The sequence below is a fragment of the Thermobia domestica genome, chromosome 14 (assembly GCF_964235325.1).
Source record: "Thermobia domestica chromosome 14, izTheDome1.hap1.1, whole genome shotgun sequence".
Taxonomy (NCBI): Eukaryota; Metazoa; Arthropoda; class Insecta; order Zygentoma; family Lepismatidae; genus Thermobia; species Thermobia domestica.
The window spans coordinates 55,838,879-55,854,209 of NC_137467.1; the positions used below are offsets into that span (position 1 = coordinate 55,838,879).

General features: G+C 37.9%; 1 protein-coding gene across 1 annotated transcript in view; it reads right to left on the reverse strand.

Moving 5' to 3' along the window:
• Nucleotides 1-3: 3 nt before the first annotated feature.
• Nucleotides 4-15,331, reverse strand: part of LOC145669834 (beta-mannosidase-like) — a 164,107-nt gene continuing 148,779 nt past the window's right edge. The window contains exons 12-13 of the mRNA XM_081738179.1: nucleotides 4,954-5,159; nucleotides 4-75 (exon numbers count right to left, since the gene is read on the reverse strand). Of these exons, the coding sequence (XP_081594305.1) occupies nucleotides 4-75; nucleotides 4,954-5,159 (278 nt within the window). The remainder of the gene's footprint in view (nucleotides 76-4,953; nucleotides 5,160-15,331) is intronic.

Below are 15,331 nucleotides of genomic sequence, written 5' to 3' on the forward strand. Positions count from 1 at the left end.
TGATCATACTTTCATATCTGTAGACGATTCTTGCATTAAACTGAATTCTCTTTGCTCAACTGTCTTACGATTTCTCTACAGAAAATACAGAAGAACTTAAGTTGTCACTTCAACTCATATTAAATAGTTTGCTACGTTATCTGGAATAAATTCACATAATTAGCAGTAAATCAACGTAGTTGTTCATGCCAACATGCACGGCAGTGCATGGCAGCCAAGTTCCGCGAAGAATTTGAAAACTGGCTGCACTGCCGTAAGCATGTTTTAAACCAGAGTTTTGGATAAAATCGACGATTTCGAAGCTCTGTAAAAACGATTCTATTAACGGTAGAAACTTGAAATTTATAATCTAAGGAGATATCCCAGAGTTGTGCTCATGTACTAAATCTCACATTGCTACATACATCCATATTCGAAAACTGCACCCCTAAAATATGCAGTTTTTAGGATCACTGACTCACTCATCAAATTGATTAGGTACTTCCCATTGAGATAGAGACGTGAACTTTGCATAAATGTATCCCATAATGACTTGATATGCAAAAAGTCCGAAATGTGAGGAATGTGCAATAGGAATTTTTTTATGGGCAAGAAACTGTCCTTAGCCAAGCAAGAAATCGTTTCACTCACTCCCTCACTCATCAAATTGATTAGGTACTTCCCAAAGAGATAGAAACGTGAAACTCTGAATAAAGGTACCTTATAATGACTCGAGTATGGGAAAGGTGCGAAATGTGAGAAATGTCCTATGGGAATTTTTTATGGGCGAAAAACTGACCTTAGCCAAGCAAAGAATCGTTTCACTCACTCACTCATCAAATTGATTAGGTACTTCCCAAAGAGATAGAGACGTGAAACTCTGAATAAAAGTACCTTATAATGACTCGAGTATGAGAAAGGTGCGAAATGTGAGGAATGCCCTATGGGAATTTTTTATGGGCGAAAAACTTTTTAGCCAAGCAAAAATCGGTTCACTCACTCACTCATCATATTAATTTGGTACTTCCCAAAGAGATAAGACGTAAAACTCTGCATTTTTTATGGTCGAAAAGCTGTCTTTACCCGAACAGAGCCCGTTTCATTCACGCCCACGTCATTGATTAGGTGCTTCCTAATGAGATAGAAACGAGAAACTCTTCATAATTGTACCTATCTTACCTAATGACTTGAGTATGTAAAACTTTCCAAGTGTAAGGAATGAACTATGGGATATTTTTATGGGCGAAAAACTGCCGATAGCCATTACGCACTTCTTAATGAGGTAAAGGTGTGAAACTCTCCACGAAGGTACCTTATAACGGCTTGAGTGTAAAATTTGAGGCAGGGGGAGGATCCAGGACGGACTTCTGGAGGGGCGGTGGGTTCTAATACTGCTACTTTTAAGAGATCCAAAGTCTAGGATGGGTTTTGTTTATATATAAAATAAGGAATTTTCCTCTTCTGGGGGTCGCCTCCCTAGATTCACCCCTGATTTGAGGAATTTGTTATGGGAAATTTTTCATTGGCAAAAAAAAAAAAAAAAAAAAATAACTGTCCTTACAATCAGAAATCGGGAACGATTCCGTTATTCAACACATCATATGCATAGTGATAATGTTGTCAATCGTTCGAATGGTCGAGTGGGTGTCCTTCTCACTGCTGTATTGGCTATAACATGCGCCTTTGGTGTACGGGATCCGGAGTTCGATTCCCGGTGGAAGAGCCTTTGGAATCTTAACTTTCTCGATGTTTCTGTGTTCGTGTCCCTGTCGTTCTACCTTAATAGGAAAACGAGCTAGCTCACTGAGAAAAATCCGTTATCCGGACAGCGGTATATTGTACAAATATACGGAATCCTTATGTTTACTACAGAAATCAACACTTAGCATACGTTATCCATATGCTACATACGTACTGCATCTTTCCCGCTTAGATGTTACACTATGTCGTTGCAGAATGCCTGACATCTAAAAGTCTTTCGTAGATTACATACGTATACGTACGCGGCGTACGTCAGCTATAAGTTACATACGTCCATCTGTATGTGAGATCTTGACCACCTATATACAGTTCTTTCGTTCGTGCGAAAAGTACGTTTATTCGGAACACTTACACGGAAAGTATGTTTAAAATATGCTTTTTGGTTAATACGTTTAGTATACGTAAAGTCCAAAAACTACAGGATTTACACATGAAACCTATGTGTTTACGTACGCCACATATTTGTTTTTTTTTTTCTCAGTGTGCGAGTAAAACAAGTGAAACCTAGTAATAAGTAGTTAAGCAAGTTAGTGAGCCACGTACTGTGAATCAGTTAACTTTAAAAAAAAAATGTGAGCTAAGACACGTACATATTGCCATAAATTTCGTGGTTGGAAACCCAGACAAGGAAAGCTAATGTTTTCTTCCTTTTTTTCCTTTATTGCAGTCATTGATATTAAATAGATACTGAAATTAATTTGATAAGTAAGAGAATGTAGAGGTGGGGATATTTAGAATTAATGATTTTTTAATGATTTTTTTTAAAGAAATGAGAAATCCAATAGTTCGACTTTTATATGAGACTAGTAACAAAATGTAACCGATTCCGTAAATATATTGATACCACGAGTTACATTATGGTTACCACAGTCGTTATGTAAAAATGTTCTTGATGCTTCTTGTCTATATCTGTGAACAGTGTGCGAATCTCTTACGTATCAGCCTTTTCATCAACAGTGAATTTCGTGCATTTGCTCTCCATATTTCCTGAATTTGCCCAGCTGGAGGCTTAGCCTCTACACCCTCGCCTTTGCTCGGCCTACGGCCTCGCACCTCTTAAGCACACAATTGTACCGAATTTCAAGTTCCTTTTCCTATTTCAACTATCTGAACGATAAGATTTTGTATACCCCTATTTAAATAACATGGGGATTTTTTCATCCCCCTTTAGACTCCTTAAAAATTAAAAATATTCACATTTGGCAATTTTCTTGTAGGTTAGTCTCAGAAGCGCCTAAACATTTTGGGGCGAAGAAGACGTCCCATATAAATAACTTGTAAATGTTTTTCAGTTCCCCATAAAATCATTCTAAAGTTGGAAATTTGTGTTTTTACTGATTTACTTAGGTAATGCTAACGAAAACATACAAGCATACCGAATTTCACGTTTGTATTTCAAGTACCTAAAATGTGAGATTATAGGTAAAAAAAAGGCCTATTTAAATAACATGGGGAGTTTCTTCATCCTCCCTTCAGACTCCCTAAAAATTAAATATATTTACTTTTGCCATTTTTTCTGTCGGTTAGTCCCGAAAAGCTACAATCATGTCAAATTTAATAATTGTAGCCCTACAAGAAGTGCGCAATAATTTTGGGGTGCAAAACGTGTCCCCTATAAATAACATGGGGAAGATTTTTCAGTTCCTCATAAAAACACTCTAAAGTTGGAAATTTGTATTTGTACTAACTTACTTAGGTAATGCTAACGAAAACGTACAAGCATACAGAATTTCAAGTTTTTTTTTTTTTTTTTTTTTTTTTTTTTTTTTTTTTTTTTTTTTACAATTCCAAGTTCCTAAAACATGAGATTATAGGTTCAAAAAGAAAACACACATTAAATAACAGGGGAAATTATTCATCCCACCTTTAGACTCTAAAAATTCACCTTTGCAATTTTCATGTCGGTTAGTCCCAGAAAGCTATGCCAAATTTCAAGTTCCCACGTCAACCACAAGTACCCCTTTAATTTATGTCAGTTCATGTAGTTTTATATATAGTTTGGATATGTTGGTGGCAAATATAATTAAGATTACAAGCTATTTGAAAGGTGTATATAATTGGAACGAAACCACGAGGCAGTATGAAATTGTGCAACATGCTAATCATATAATGAACTCCGTAATTTTGCAATGTGGAAGGGTAGAGAACAACTAAGTATATTAAAACACCAGCCACGCCTAGTGATTTAGCATCGAGGATTCAGCATCAAGGGTTTGGAACCCTGTTAATACTCTTCGTATTTAGATAATGAAAAATAATATGTTAGTTATCGTGATTTTTTTAGCACGGGTAAATGAATTAGAATCTCGTTTGGACATAACTCTATGAAAGATATTTAATAAAAGAAATCCTCCTCTCTAGTCTAATGGCTAGCATGTGCACCTTTCTTGTACAGGGTGCTGGTTTTGATTCCAGTGGGACAGCCCTTGGAAACTAATGTTGAATGTGACACATTACGACTCCTTTAAAAATGTACAATTCTAAATTTAAATCCAGCAATATGCCACAATTGATAATCCCAATATACGATATTGACATGGCGAACTACAAAAAGAAGTGAAATCTGAACAAAAACACCAGAGGTGCAAAAAAGTGCAGCCAAGTTCGTCAGCCTCAAAAAGTGTTGAGATGAGGATAGATGAGCCAAGTTCCTTGGCCACTACATCTGAAACGAACACTGGAACTTGGCGCGAGGTGTCAAGGAAAATGATGTTAGCGATAGTGGTGATGAGCGTGGTGGGTTTGAGACCACCACCAACCTTAGGAATATCGACTTCGCTAAGACGCTAAGGCACATATACAGGATAATGCAGTAAGATTGGTGGTTCGAAATCCAGACAAGGAAAACTTATAATCCTCCACGAAGTGTCAAGGAAAATTATGTTGACGAGCCTTAGGGATGGTGTTTGTGAGCGTGGTGGATTTGGGTGTCACACCAGCCTTAGGGCTGAAATGTCCGGCCTGTGAAACTAGGGACAGACCTCTTGGCGTATTCGAATATGTTAAACACCTTGCGCCAAGTTCTAGTGTTCGTTTCAGGTGCAGTGGAATTTGACTCATCCATCCTCATCTCAATACTTTTTGAGGCTGATAAACTTGGCTGCATTTTTTTTACCTTTGGTGTTTTTGCTCAGATTACTCTTTCTTGAATCGATATTAATCTAGGTCCACACCCATACATAATTCTTAATGTTAGATATTAGTATCTTATACCTGAACGGCTACTTCTTCAGAGTACACGGGAATGAAACTGCTCCATTTGTACACTTCCAATCGAAGAGTAAGATTCTCTATTACTTTCCAAAGATCTGATAATATATATACTAAAATATCGTTATTCTCTAGGAACGGAGTGATAATAACTGGATAGTAAAACTTTGCAGCGTAGTAATGCAACATCTTCCATCTTCCTTCATGCTCTGCAACGAAAAGTTCAATTAAACTTTCATCAGATACCATTCAATATGCAGATGGTTATCAAAATAATTGAAACAACTAAAAAGAAGTGCAACTTACCACATTAAAAATGGCGTAAGACAACCTTTCGTCCTCAGAAGAGCTCTAATCTATATGGAATGGAGTCATACAGGTTGTGAAGTGGTAGCAGCTAAAATATTACATCATTCCGCGTGAAGTGCTTCAGTCAGTTTCGTGAAAGAGAATGCAGCGGAAATCTGCACCGAATTCATGTCTCTAAAAGTTAACTACAAATCGTCAACCAAGTTCAGGCCCGTGTGTCGGGTGGGCCATCGGAGTTCCACTTCATTACAATGTTCATCAAACCACGCTGCAACACCTTCAGTTGTGAGAATGGCCACATTATCATCCTGTAATATGGCGTCATTGTCTGGGAACAATATCTGATCCATATGATGCACATGGTCCCCTAAAATGGCGTCATAATCAGGGACTGTAATGCGACTGATAAGCGTCAATGTGGAACCCGCAGAAAATCAGGATATTACGACACATACCATCAGAAATCTGCTACCGTATTTCACACGTGGACATAGACATTGCGGATCACTCGCTTCTTTTATGTCACCCATGAACAGGGCCCATGGTTTGAAATAAAGTGAATGATGATCGACTGCATTTAACGGTTTCGGACATCTAGGGTCTCTGGTGCATGTTTGCGGCACCATCGGCGTCGTGCTAAGTTCATTACACACAGTCACCCTATTGTTCCTCATGTAGTATGGTGTTTGTTCTAACACACTATCACCAAGTACGCGACGCTGCAGATGCTGCCAGATCGTTGCCGCCCCAGATATCTGACGTATCTCTATTATTTTGATAACAATCTGCATTTCATTACATATAAATTGGATATTTTGGAATGGGTGGGATTTGTCTTGGGCCATTTTCCGCTAATGCTCTAGAACGCATTTGCATGTTCATTAATGATAATGGATTGAAGTTTAACTCCAACTTTAGCACCAAGGTTACGAATCTAGACCTACCTCTTAAAGCAGGGTTCAAATTATTGATCGAATTACATTCGAGGAAAGTACTTCTACCGAAGATCAATCCCGTGACCACGTACAATGAAAGGAAACGTTTTACCCATACTGTTACGAAGGAGAACAATGCTCAGTTTTTGTTTCAAGGCTAGAAGACACAACTGAAATGAACCCAAGACGATACCCACAAAAAGCACAGGTGTTATATACTTGGTAACCAAAGAACATTGTGTGCTGACTTAAAGAATTCATAACTGTTGTTGTCTTGCATGAACCGTCGATTTATATATACAGAATTAGAAAACACGGGTTTCCTTCCTCGCGTTTAAAATTTTGTTTTCGCGAGTTTTCTGCTTATTCACTGGAGTACGGAAGTGTAATGCAGATCCCTCACTTTTTTTAATGCACTCCTTTATTACCCTTTGTTGCTACATATCAGGTTTCTCTGTTATATATTTTAGCACACGTAGCTCCAACAGTGTCCATCACTGTACCACTACATTCCACTGTTATGTTTAGTGATGATAGTGCATTTTAAATCTGTGCACACTTGTATATGGTGCTATTTCAAACAAAATATTTTATGCTTAGTTGGCAACACTCCTTTCACTTATGGCAAACTGTTTGTGGTTTTCGATAAGGCATTTTGTTCTCATTATATTCTACCACTTTTGTTTTGATGGCATTAATGGTTTTCAAGATATTTACTTTAAACGTAAATAATTCCATGATATAATTTTTTGGATATTCAAATTTTAAAGCCCCGTACCTTTTATTCTCCTGGTACCATAGCACCTTAAATCTTGCTCATTTTCATTTCTCATGATGCTCTATCAGATGTGCTATGTGACAATTAGATTCGAGCAACAACTTGTGGGACCTTCCCTTGTAAGTATTTGGATGAGTTTATCATACGTTCAATAGTAATTATGCTTCCAGTACCATGTCCTGTTTTAAAAAAAACTGTTTTGGAAGATGATTTGAAGTTTGTTGGGCATGTTCAGATCTTAAGGATTCACTCTTGCTTCGCCTAATAACGTTTTTTACGTAACTCTACAAAAATAAAAAAAAAGTATCATCACTGAAAATCACCTTCTTCCATTCAGCAGCAGCCCATGGTTTATATATTTTGGTCCATGCTACACTTTTTTGCCATGATAGCAGCCAAATACGTATTATTTTTTCGTTGGTTTTCTAGTCTTCTGGATTGTTCCCGAAGTCTACGGTGTATTATCGAATCACTAACATCATAAAAACTAACCAACAACTCTCTCTGAACGTCATTTCTTGTTTTTCTAGATTAATTTTACTATTTGTGATTAGAATTTTATCGGTTCGGTTAAAACCACACAAAAATAACTAAGCAATAGTGATTTTAAAGCAGAATGAATTTGGACAAAACGCAAGCTCCGAGTACTGTGATGGAGAACTTATCTTTGAATGTTATACAACTTCGTTGCTCTCATATTTTTCTTAATTATAAACAGAAATAATAATTAAGAGGTTTGGAAGTGGTGATTATTATTCTCCAGAAACACGTTTTCTGATGAATTACTTAGTTCTGTGAAAGACTTCAGTCAGCGCTTTGTTTTTGAAGGAATATTTTACTCAGGAAATATATGCAGACGTCTCGTTGTCTGAAAAGCAAGTGTGAAACCACTAATGATGTGCTGTCGCAGCAGAACTAGAGGAAACTTTTGCAACGAAATGAAATGATTTGTGACATTCATTTGGTGTTGAATTATCCAAGCAATACTGGAAGATGTATTTACAACAGAAAACATAAATAGATCCTCGATTCCACCTCGAGCTTTTAGATGGACAAACACCAGGTTTTTGCAGGGTTCTCCCGTTTTCTCTTACCTTGTTTATTCCAATATTTCGTTCATTATCACAATCACTGTTTCTCTTTGCCTGAGTGCATAATCATGGGACGTGAAACTAATAAATAAATAAACAAAACTGCAGTAAAACTTGCTAACTTGATCATTTCTCTAAATTGGCCACTTCTTTAAATTGGCCACTTCCGTAATTTGTTCACGTTTTTATAAAATCCATATTTTCTCTTAAGACACATATTACTTATTATTCTTTAAGTTGGCCACCTGTCTATCATAAGAATTGGCCACATTGAACCAACGTTTGTCCTGTGCTGTTAATTTTCTTATGTAAGTTGGATATCTGTATCTGGATATTCGAGAGTAGGCCTATACGCAATCTTTTTCATTTCTTAGAAACCCTTGGCAACATCTTTTACCAGCGGCACAAATCTGTCTTCAACATTGGGGGGAAAGGTAAGACCTTACTTATATATATATATATATATATATATATATATATATATATATATATATATATATATATATATATATATATATATATATATATCGGGTGTTGCAAAATAAGTGTTACAACTCTTGGGAGGTGAATCCTGCCACTGAGACAAGAAAAAAAGTTCTCTTGAACTTTCGGCTATCGGACATAGTTTCAGATCTACACGGTGCCGAAAGCGTGGGAAAATGACTTTCGGACGCCAATAGTTCGGAAACTATCCAACGTAAAGAGGGCAGGTAAAAAATTCACTGAAGGAATCATACCTGCTCTGTTGAATTTTGCATGTTTCACAATCCTACCATGCACGCGCAAGGGATTCCCCAAAGAACGTAGGGAGTCCCGGATAATCTGCTAAATCAAAGTAGGTCTAAATGGATATGAATTGATGGGGTTTCTACCAGGTAACAATAATTCGTTTGTATTAAGTCGATATCTGGAAAAAATACAAAATAGCGGACACTTTCATTTTCGTTGTGTGTGGTTGCATAATCGCCAGGTACGCATGCTGGCCAACAGTGAAGTTCTGAGTATTAAGTGTAGCGAATTTGTACTCAGATGCTCTAGAAAGATATCTGGAGTGTCGGTAGAGCACAACAGATGGAGCAGGGTGATTCACATGTGTGGAAACACGTAACAAAAAATGCCTAGAAATGCACTCACACTCAGTAAACGTGAATTCAAAGCGTCGGAAATGTAAGGATTAGCGTCAAGAACATGAAAGTCAATTCACCAATAATATTCCCTCAAACCGACGCAATATGATGTGCACGGTTGCATACCAATAAGGATGCAACAACTGAGGCCAAGTTGAAATTGTGCAAAGGGACTCACTAAGAAACTGGGTAAACTAAATGAATGTCTCTAGTTGGATAATATGATCGATATTGAAATGCGGACAATTTGTATTAAATATGTTGATATCAATAGTGGAGAAATGTCAACATGTGCCACTACTGCTGGGACACCGTCCCACGTGGGAAAAATAGGAAAATAACTGCTCGGGTCTTGAATCTGAGGCCGTGGGCTCCCAGTAGGGTTGGAAACTGCGACCACGCGAGCGAAAGCGAGCGCTCTAGCCCTGAGGCTCGAGGGAGCCTGACTTTTCTGTATACATTTCTTTGAAGAGTACCCACTTTGTTTCGCAAGCGGTTTTGTACAGCCTCCCGACATGCTTGTGTGTTACATTTTGTTACTCCTACTGCACAGTTGTAAACAATCACAGCTTTAAGACGTTTCTTCCTATTTCTCATGCCGTTTTATTTTCCATTTGAATGGTGTTCCAGCTGTAGTGTTACATGTGCCAAATTGGTTCATTTTCATCTTTGTCTTGGGATGTACTGTGTGTAAGATTCATATTTCTGGAGGTATTTTGATATCGAGTACGTCATATGTCCCAGAAGACGTGAGACATGATACAAGTTTGTTATTTTCACGCTTTATCACAATTTGAACCATGGATTAAGAGATTTCTTTTTATATGTGTCGACTGTGGGACAATGTCCCAAACAAAGTGTGACATTGATACAATCTTGTTCTAGTTACGTTCTACCAAAAAGTGGACCAGATATAATAGCAGAATGTACAACGTTATCTTCCTAGTTTTCGCATGTGAGACGGTGTCCCAGCAGCAGTGGGACATGTTGACATTTGTCCATTAGCTACATGTCGATATCAACACACACATTGGCCACATTTCAATATCGATCATGCGATCCCACTAGAGACATTCATTTAGTTTACCCAGTTTCTTAGTGAGTCCCTTTGCACAATTTCAACTTGGTCTCAGTTGTTGCATCCTTATTGGTATGCAACCGTGCACATCATATTGCGTCGGTTTGAGGGAATATTATTGGTAAATTGGTTTTCATGTTCTTGACGCTAATCCTTACATTTCCGACGCTTTGAACTCACGTTTACTGAGTATGAGTGCATTTCTGGGCATTTTTCGTTACGTGTTTCCCACATGTGAATCACCCTGCTTCATCTGCTATGCTCTACCGACACTCCAGATATCTTTCTAGAGCATCTGAGTACAAATTCGCTACACTTAATACTCAGAACTTCACTGTTGGCCAGCATGCGTACCTGGCGATTATGCAACCACACACAACGAAAATGAAAGTGTCCGCCATTTTGTATTTTTTCCAGATATCGACTTAATACAAACGAATTATTGTTACCTGGTAGAAACCCCATCAATTCATATCCATTTAGACCTACTTTGATTTAGCAGATTATCCGGGACTCCCTTGCGCGTGCATGGTAGGATTGTGAAACATGCAAAATTCAATAGAGCAGGTATGATTCCTTCAGTGAATTTTTTACCTGCCCTCTTTACGTTGGATAGTTTCCGAACTATTGGCGTCCGAAAGTCATTTTCCCACGCTTTCGGCACCGTGTAGATCTGAAACTATGTCCGATAGCCGAAAGTTCAAGAGAACTTTTCTTCTTGTGTCAGTGGCAGAATTCACCTCCCAAGAGTTGTAACACTTATTTTGCAAGACCCGATATATATATATATATATATATATATAGTGATGTTTAAAATATTTATGACGTTGAACAACAATGCTGTAGAGGATCAGGGGAGCAGATTGGGCAGATTTGAGGCTTATTCTGGAGGATATCAATTCATCTCATTTTTCTTTGTGATAATCGGACACAAATCATATTTCTTCAAAAAAAAAAAAAAAAAAAACACCTTTCAAGTCGGATTATTAGAGGGGACAATCCATTCCATTTCCAAGATTGGAGGGGACATGTCCCCCTCATCCCACGAGATTGGTGCCAGTCTTTTTTTGTTTGTTTGTTTCAGGAAGATCAATGAATCCAAGAAAAAAGGCAGAAAAAACTTGTTCATTGAACATAATTTTTCCAGAAATACAAAAGGTAATGATAATGCCTTTTGCTTATATATGTTGTATATACAAAAAGATTATATATTGTTTATATGTGGTTGAAAGAATTCCTGTTTATATTTCACATTAGTCTAGTCCAGATGTATTTATTGAGTTACGGATGGATTTTGATTTCGTCACATGTCGAAGTCTTTGCCCTCTGGCAAACTTGGAGGATATTTTTGGATCAAAAGATCCAATATACTTCAAAGATTTTCTTGTACACCTTATATCTGGAGAACTACATGTAATGTAGCCAAATCCAAACTAACACTTGACTCAGCATGATGGACTTATTCCGTAGAAACTACGAAAACTCGATTTAGGGGCTGTTCAAAAATGTTGTGACTTGTGACCCAAAAATACATCAAAAGTTCCAATATACCATAGTTAATGAACTATACCGACAAACTTTACGAGGCAATTCCTCACATCAAAATAAGACAAAAAGCTCGTATGGACCTATGGCGAAAAGTGCATAGCTTCAGAGCTAGGGCTGTCCAAAATAGCGAAAAAGCCAAATTTCAAGAGGCCCTATTTCGAATTCCAGAGACTGAGGATGGTGGTCCTTATCAGCGTAAAGGAAGCCACACATACACAATCCAAAAGTGCATATTTCATCAATTGTCAATAGGTATAAAGGGTATTCCCTACAGGATGTAATTCTCAGATATGTTTTCAGATATACCCTAGTTTCAAGAAGAGTGCAAAGTAGGCAGGATGTAAACCTTGACAGCAATAGACGCCCAGTGTTCGGAGAGAAGACGAAAGTGTTAGGAACCAGCAGGTCCATGCTTCTTTGTGTTCGCAATAACGTGTGATGATACGTATTTCGTCACGGTATATTTCACGTTTTCCTCACTTATAAGCGAGAAAGAAAACATCGCACCATGCGTTTTCCCAAGTACGAGAGACCGTGCTGCTGACGATCCTTAACACTTCATACATAGCACTAAAAGATTCCGTGTTCACTGCTACCAAGGCTTATCGTTTGCCTACTTTGAACCAATCATAAATTCAGAGTATATTTCAAAATTTGATTGATGGCATGCCTGGGAATTTCACCCTGCAGGGAATAATCTAGGGAATAATAGGCCTAGAAGTTACATAAGTTACGTACATCAAGAAGAGGCGGAACCTTCGAGCTTTACTTCAACTACCACAGGGATCACAATATAAATGCCTTTCCATATTAACCTTTTCTCATAGTTTCAGATTCCTTGCTTCGTATCTCAAGCACAGCCTTTATACACGTTATAAGAGCAAGTAATGAAATTAGAACCTCTTTATCACTCAATTTTCAGTTTCCTGTTCTCTTCAATTCGTTTGTTCTTATCTCTGTGAGAAATCAGTCTAAGATTTAGATATACTGAAGACCTGTAATCAAGGGTTCGATTCTCAGTTTGGACTCCAGTATTTAGTATTCTTCACAGAATGACAATATGACGGGCCATTCGCGCCATATATCACCATACCAGCAACAGCACATTCTGTGCAGGAAAGGTGTTTAACCCTTTGGGGATCCTATGGTACAATTTGTACCATATGCACTTTTCAAGGTACATTGCGTTATTTCTCTTCTATTTGAGCTTTTTCGTCCGGGGTTTTTTTGTTTTCCAAGTCCAGAGGCCTTGTAGAAGACATTACGTATGGTTTCAGACATAGGAGGTGATGACGTCATAAATCAAAAATTTATTTTCTCATTTTCTAAACCTATGTTCAATATTTTTTGGCGGGCTTATTTTTCTACGTAGAAGATTAAAATTTTGCACAAACATTCAGTCCACCGAGTAGTATTTACCAGAATTTTTGTTCCGATGTCAGTGCTAAAACAGGGGGGAACCAGAGGGGCAAATGGGTAAAAATAGGGATTTTTTACTCCAAAAATCCCGTATTTCGTCATTTTCCCGCCAAAAAAACATGATAGGACCACGTGAGTCATACCGTCTGAAAGGCCGTTCCATTCTAAAGAGAACGACGGTCGAATTATTATTCTAGGGTAATTAGGGCCGTCTCAGTGAATTTTTATCCAAATATACTTCTGTATAGGGTAAAAGTGGGGCATGGTAGGGAAATTTTTTCTGGCGGGCCTATTTTTTCACTTTGAAGATTGAAATTTTGCACAAACATTCAGTCCACCGAGAAGTATTTACCAGAAGTTTTTTCCGATTTCTGCGTAAAAACAGGGGGGTCCAGAGGGGCAAAAGTTGAAAAAAGGGAAATTTTGCCCCAAAAATCCCCTTTTTCAGGAATTTCCCGCCTTAGATACATGATGGAGACATATGAATGGTACCGCCTGAAAGACAGTTCTATTCTGAACAGAATGATTGGCGGATTATAGTCCTAGGGTAATTAGGGATGTCTCAGGAATTTTTTTCCCTGAGATCATAGTGTTTTATGGTACTTTGGGGCACTGTGGGAATTTTTGATAAAAATTCTCCTGCCCTTACTATTCAAGATAGAACTTGAAATTGAAATTTGGCACACACATTCAGTATACCAAGTACTATCTCTCAGACTTTTTTTAGATGGCTACGATCACACAGGGGGGGTCCAGGGGGGGCCAAAGTTCGAGAAAAAAATTTTCCCTCCGAAATTTTCACTTTGACATTTTTTCCCGCTTCTGGTATATGGTATGAGCACGCAAGTGGTACCATTTGAAAACCAGCTCTATTCTGAAAAGAATGAGGTATGAACCATGATCCTAGGATAAATAGTGACGATGCAGTAGCTACTTGACTGAAAGTCTAAAAAATAGCCCAAAAAGCCAGGATCCCAAAAGGGTTAAGAAACATTTCTGGATGTTGATTACGATCCAATAATTCGCCAAATCGGTTTTGCTTGTCATAGCAGGTTTAGTTTTCATCTGAAGCAACAACCGGATGACTGTTATTCCTTACGCTTTGAGAAGTGCACATCTCCAGACAGTGATTCTTGTTGATCAGTGTGAACACATGCGATACTCATAAGTCCAACTTTTCACTTTACTGATTGCACCTAGCCTCGTAATGACAGTGGTATGGTGTATGCCTAACTCTTCTGCAATAACAGTTTTCCGAGGAACTGTGTACGGTGTTCCTGAGAAGCTCATGCAAACATGACATCAGCCGGTGCACATGAGGCTTGTTTTGCAATGCTGTGCCACCGGAAGGAAATTTGACTTAGTCATTTAATGTGCGCATGTACACTCACGAACATTAATAAATGGAGGCTGAAGTCATTATTTGTTATGGCTCCAACCTCCATTTATGAATGTTCGTGACTGTACATCCTTATCTCCCTATCATTCGTTCCCAGCTATTTACATTTCATCTCATATTTTCTTAAAAGGATTAAAATGAATTTAAAATAATTAACCTTTTAAATATATCTAATACCTTAATTTTAATTCTTTTATACCACATGTGATGCATCATGGTCTGGGGTCAACGAAAATTATGAGAGCCAACAAAAATTAAGAGGGCCTGACCCCTAGTCCCCTCTGGTTACGGACCTAGTGATTTGCATATTAATTCAACACAATTTAGAAACAATGAAAGATGGTAATATTGATATATTTAAACTTAACATAGTCTACTGTTTTTAAATTTGAAGTTAACCTTTTGTTATACCGCGTTGTTTCCGGTGATACTAACAGAAACTGTTTCTTTTTTCTCAGTAACGCAAAGAGGAAAACATCTCACATTGCGCACTGGGAATGTGGTCGTGACTTATCTTACGAAATGCTCGTAACTCACATTTACCTATCGACGAAAACTGGACAATGTTATCCGATCTCCTACGGATAATTTCATTTCCCCTCTCCTCGTCTTGCTTGGGGCTGGAGATGGTTGGTACTGTTTGGTTAACGGGTACTCCGTTTGATGCGGAGATGGTTGATACTGTTAGATCAACAGA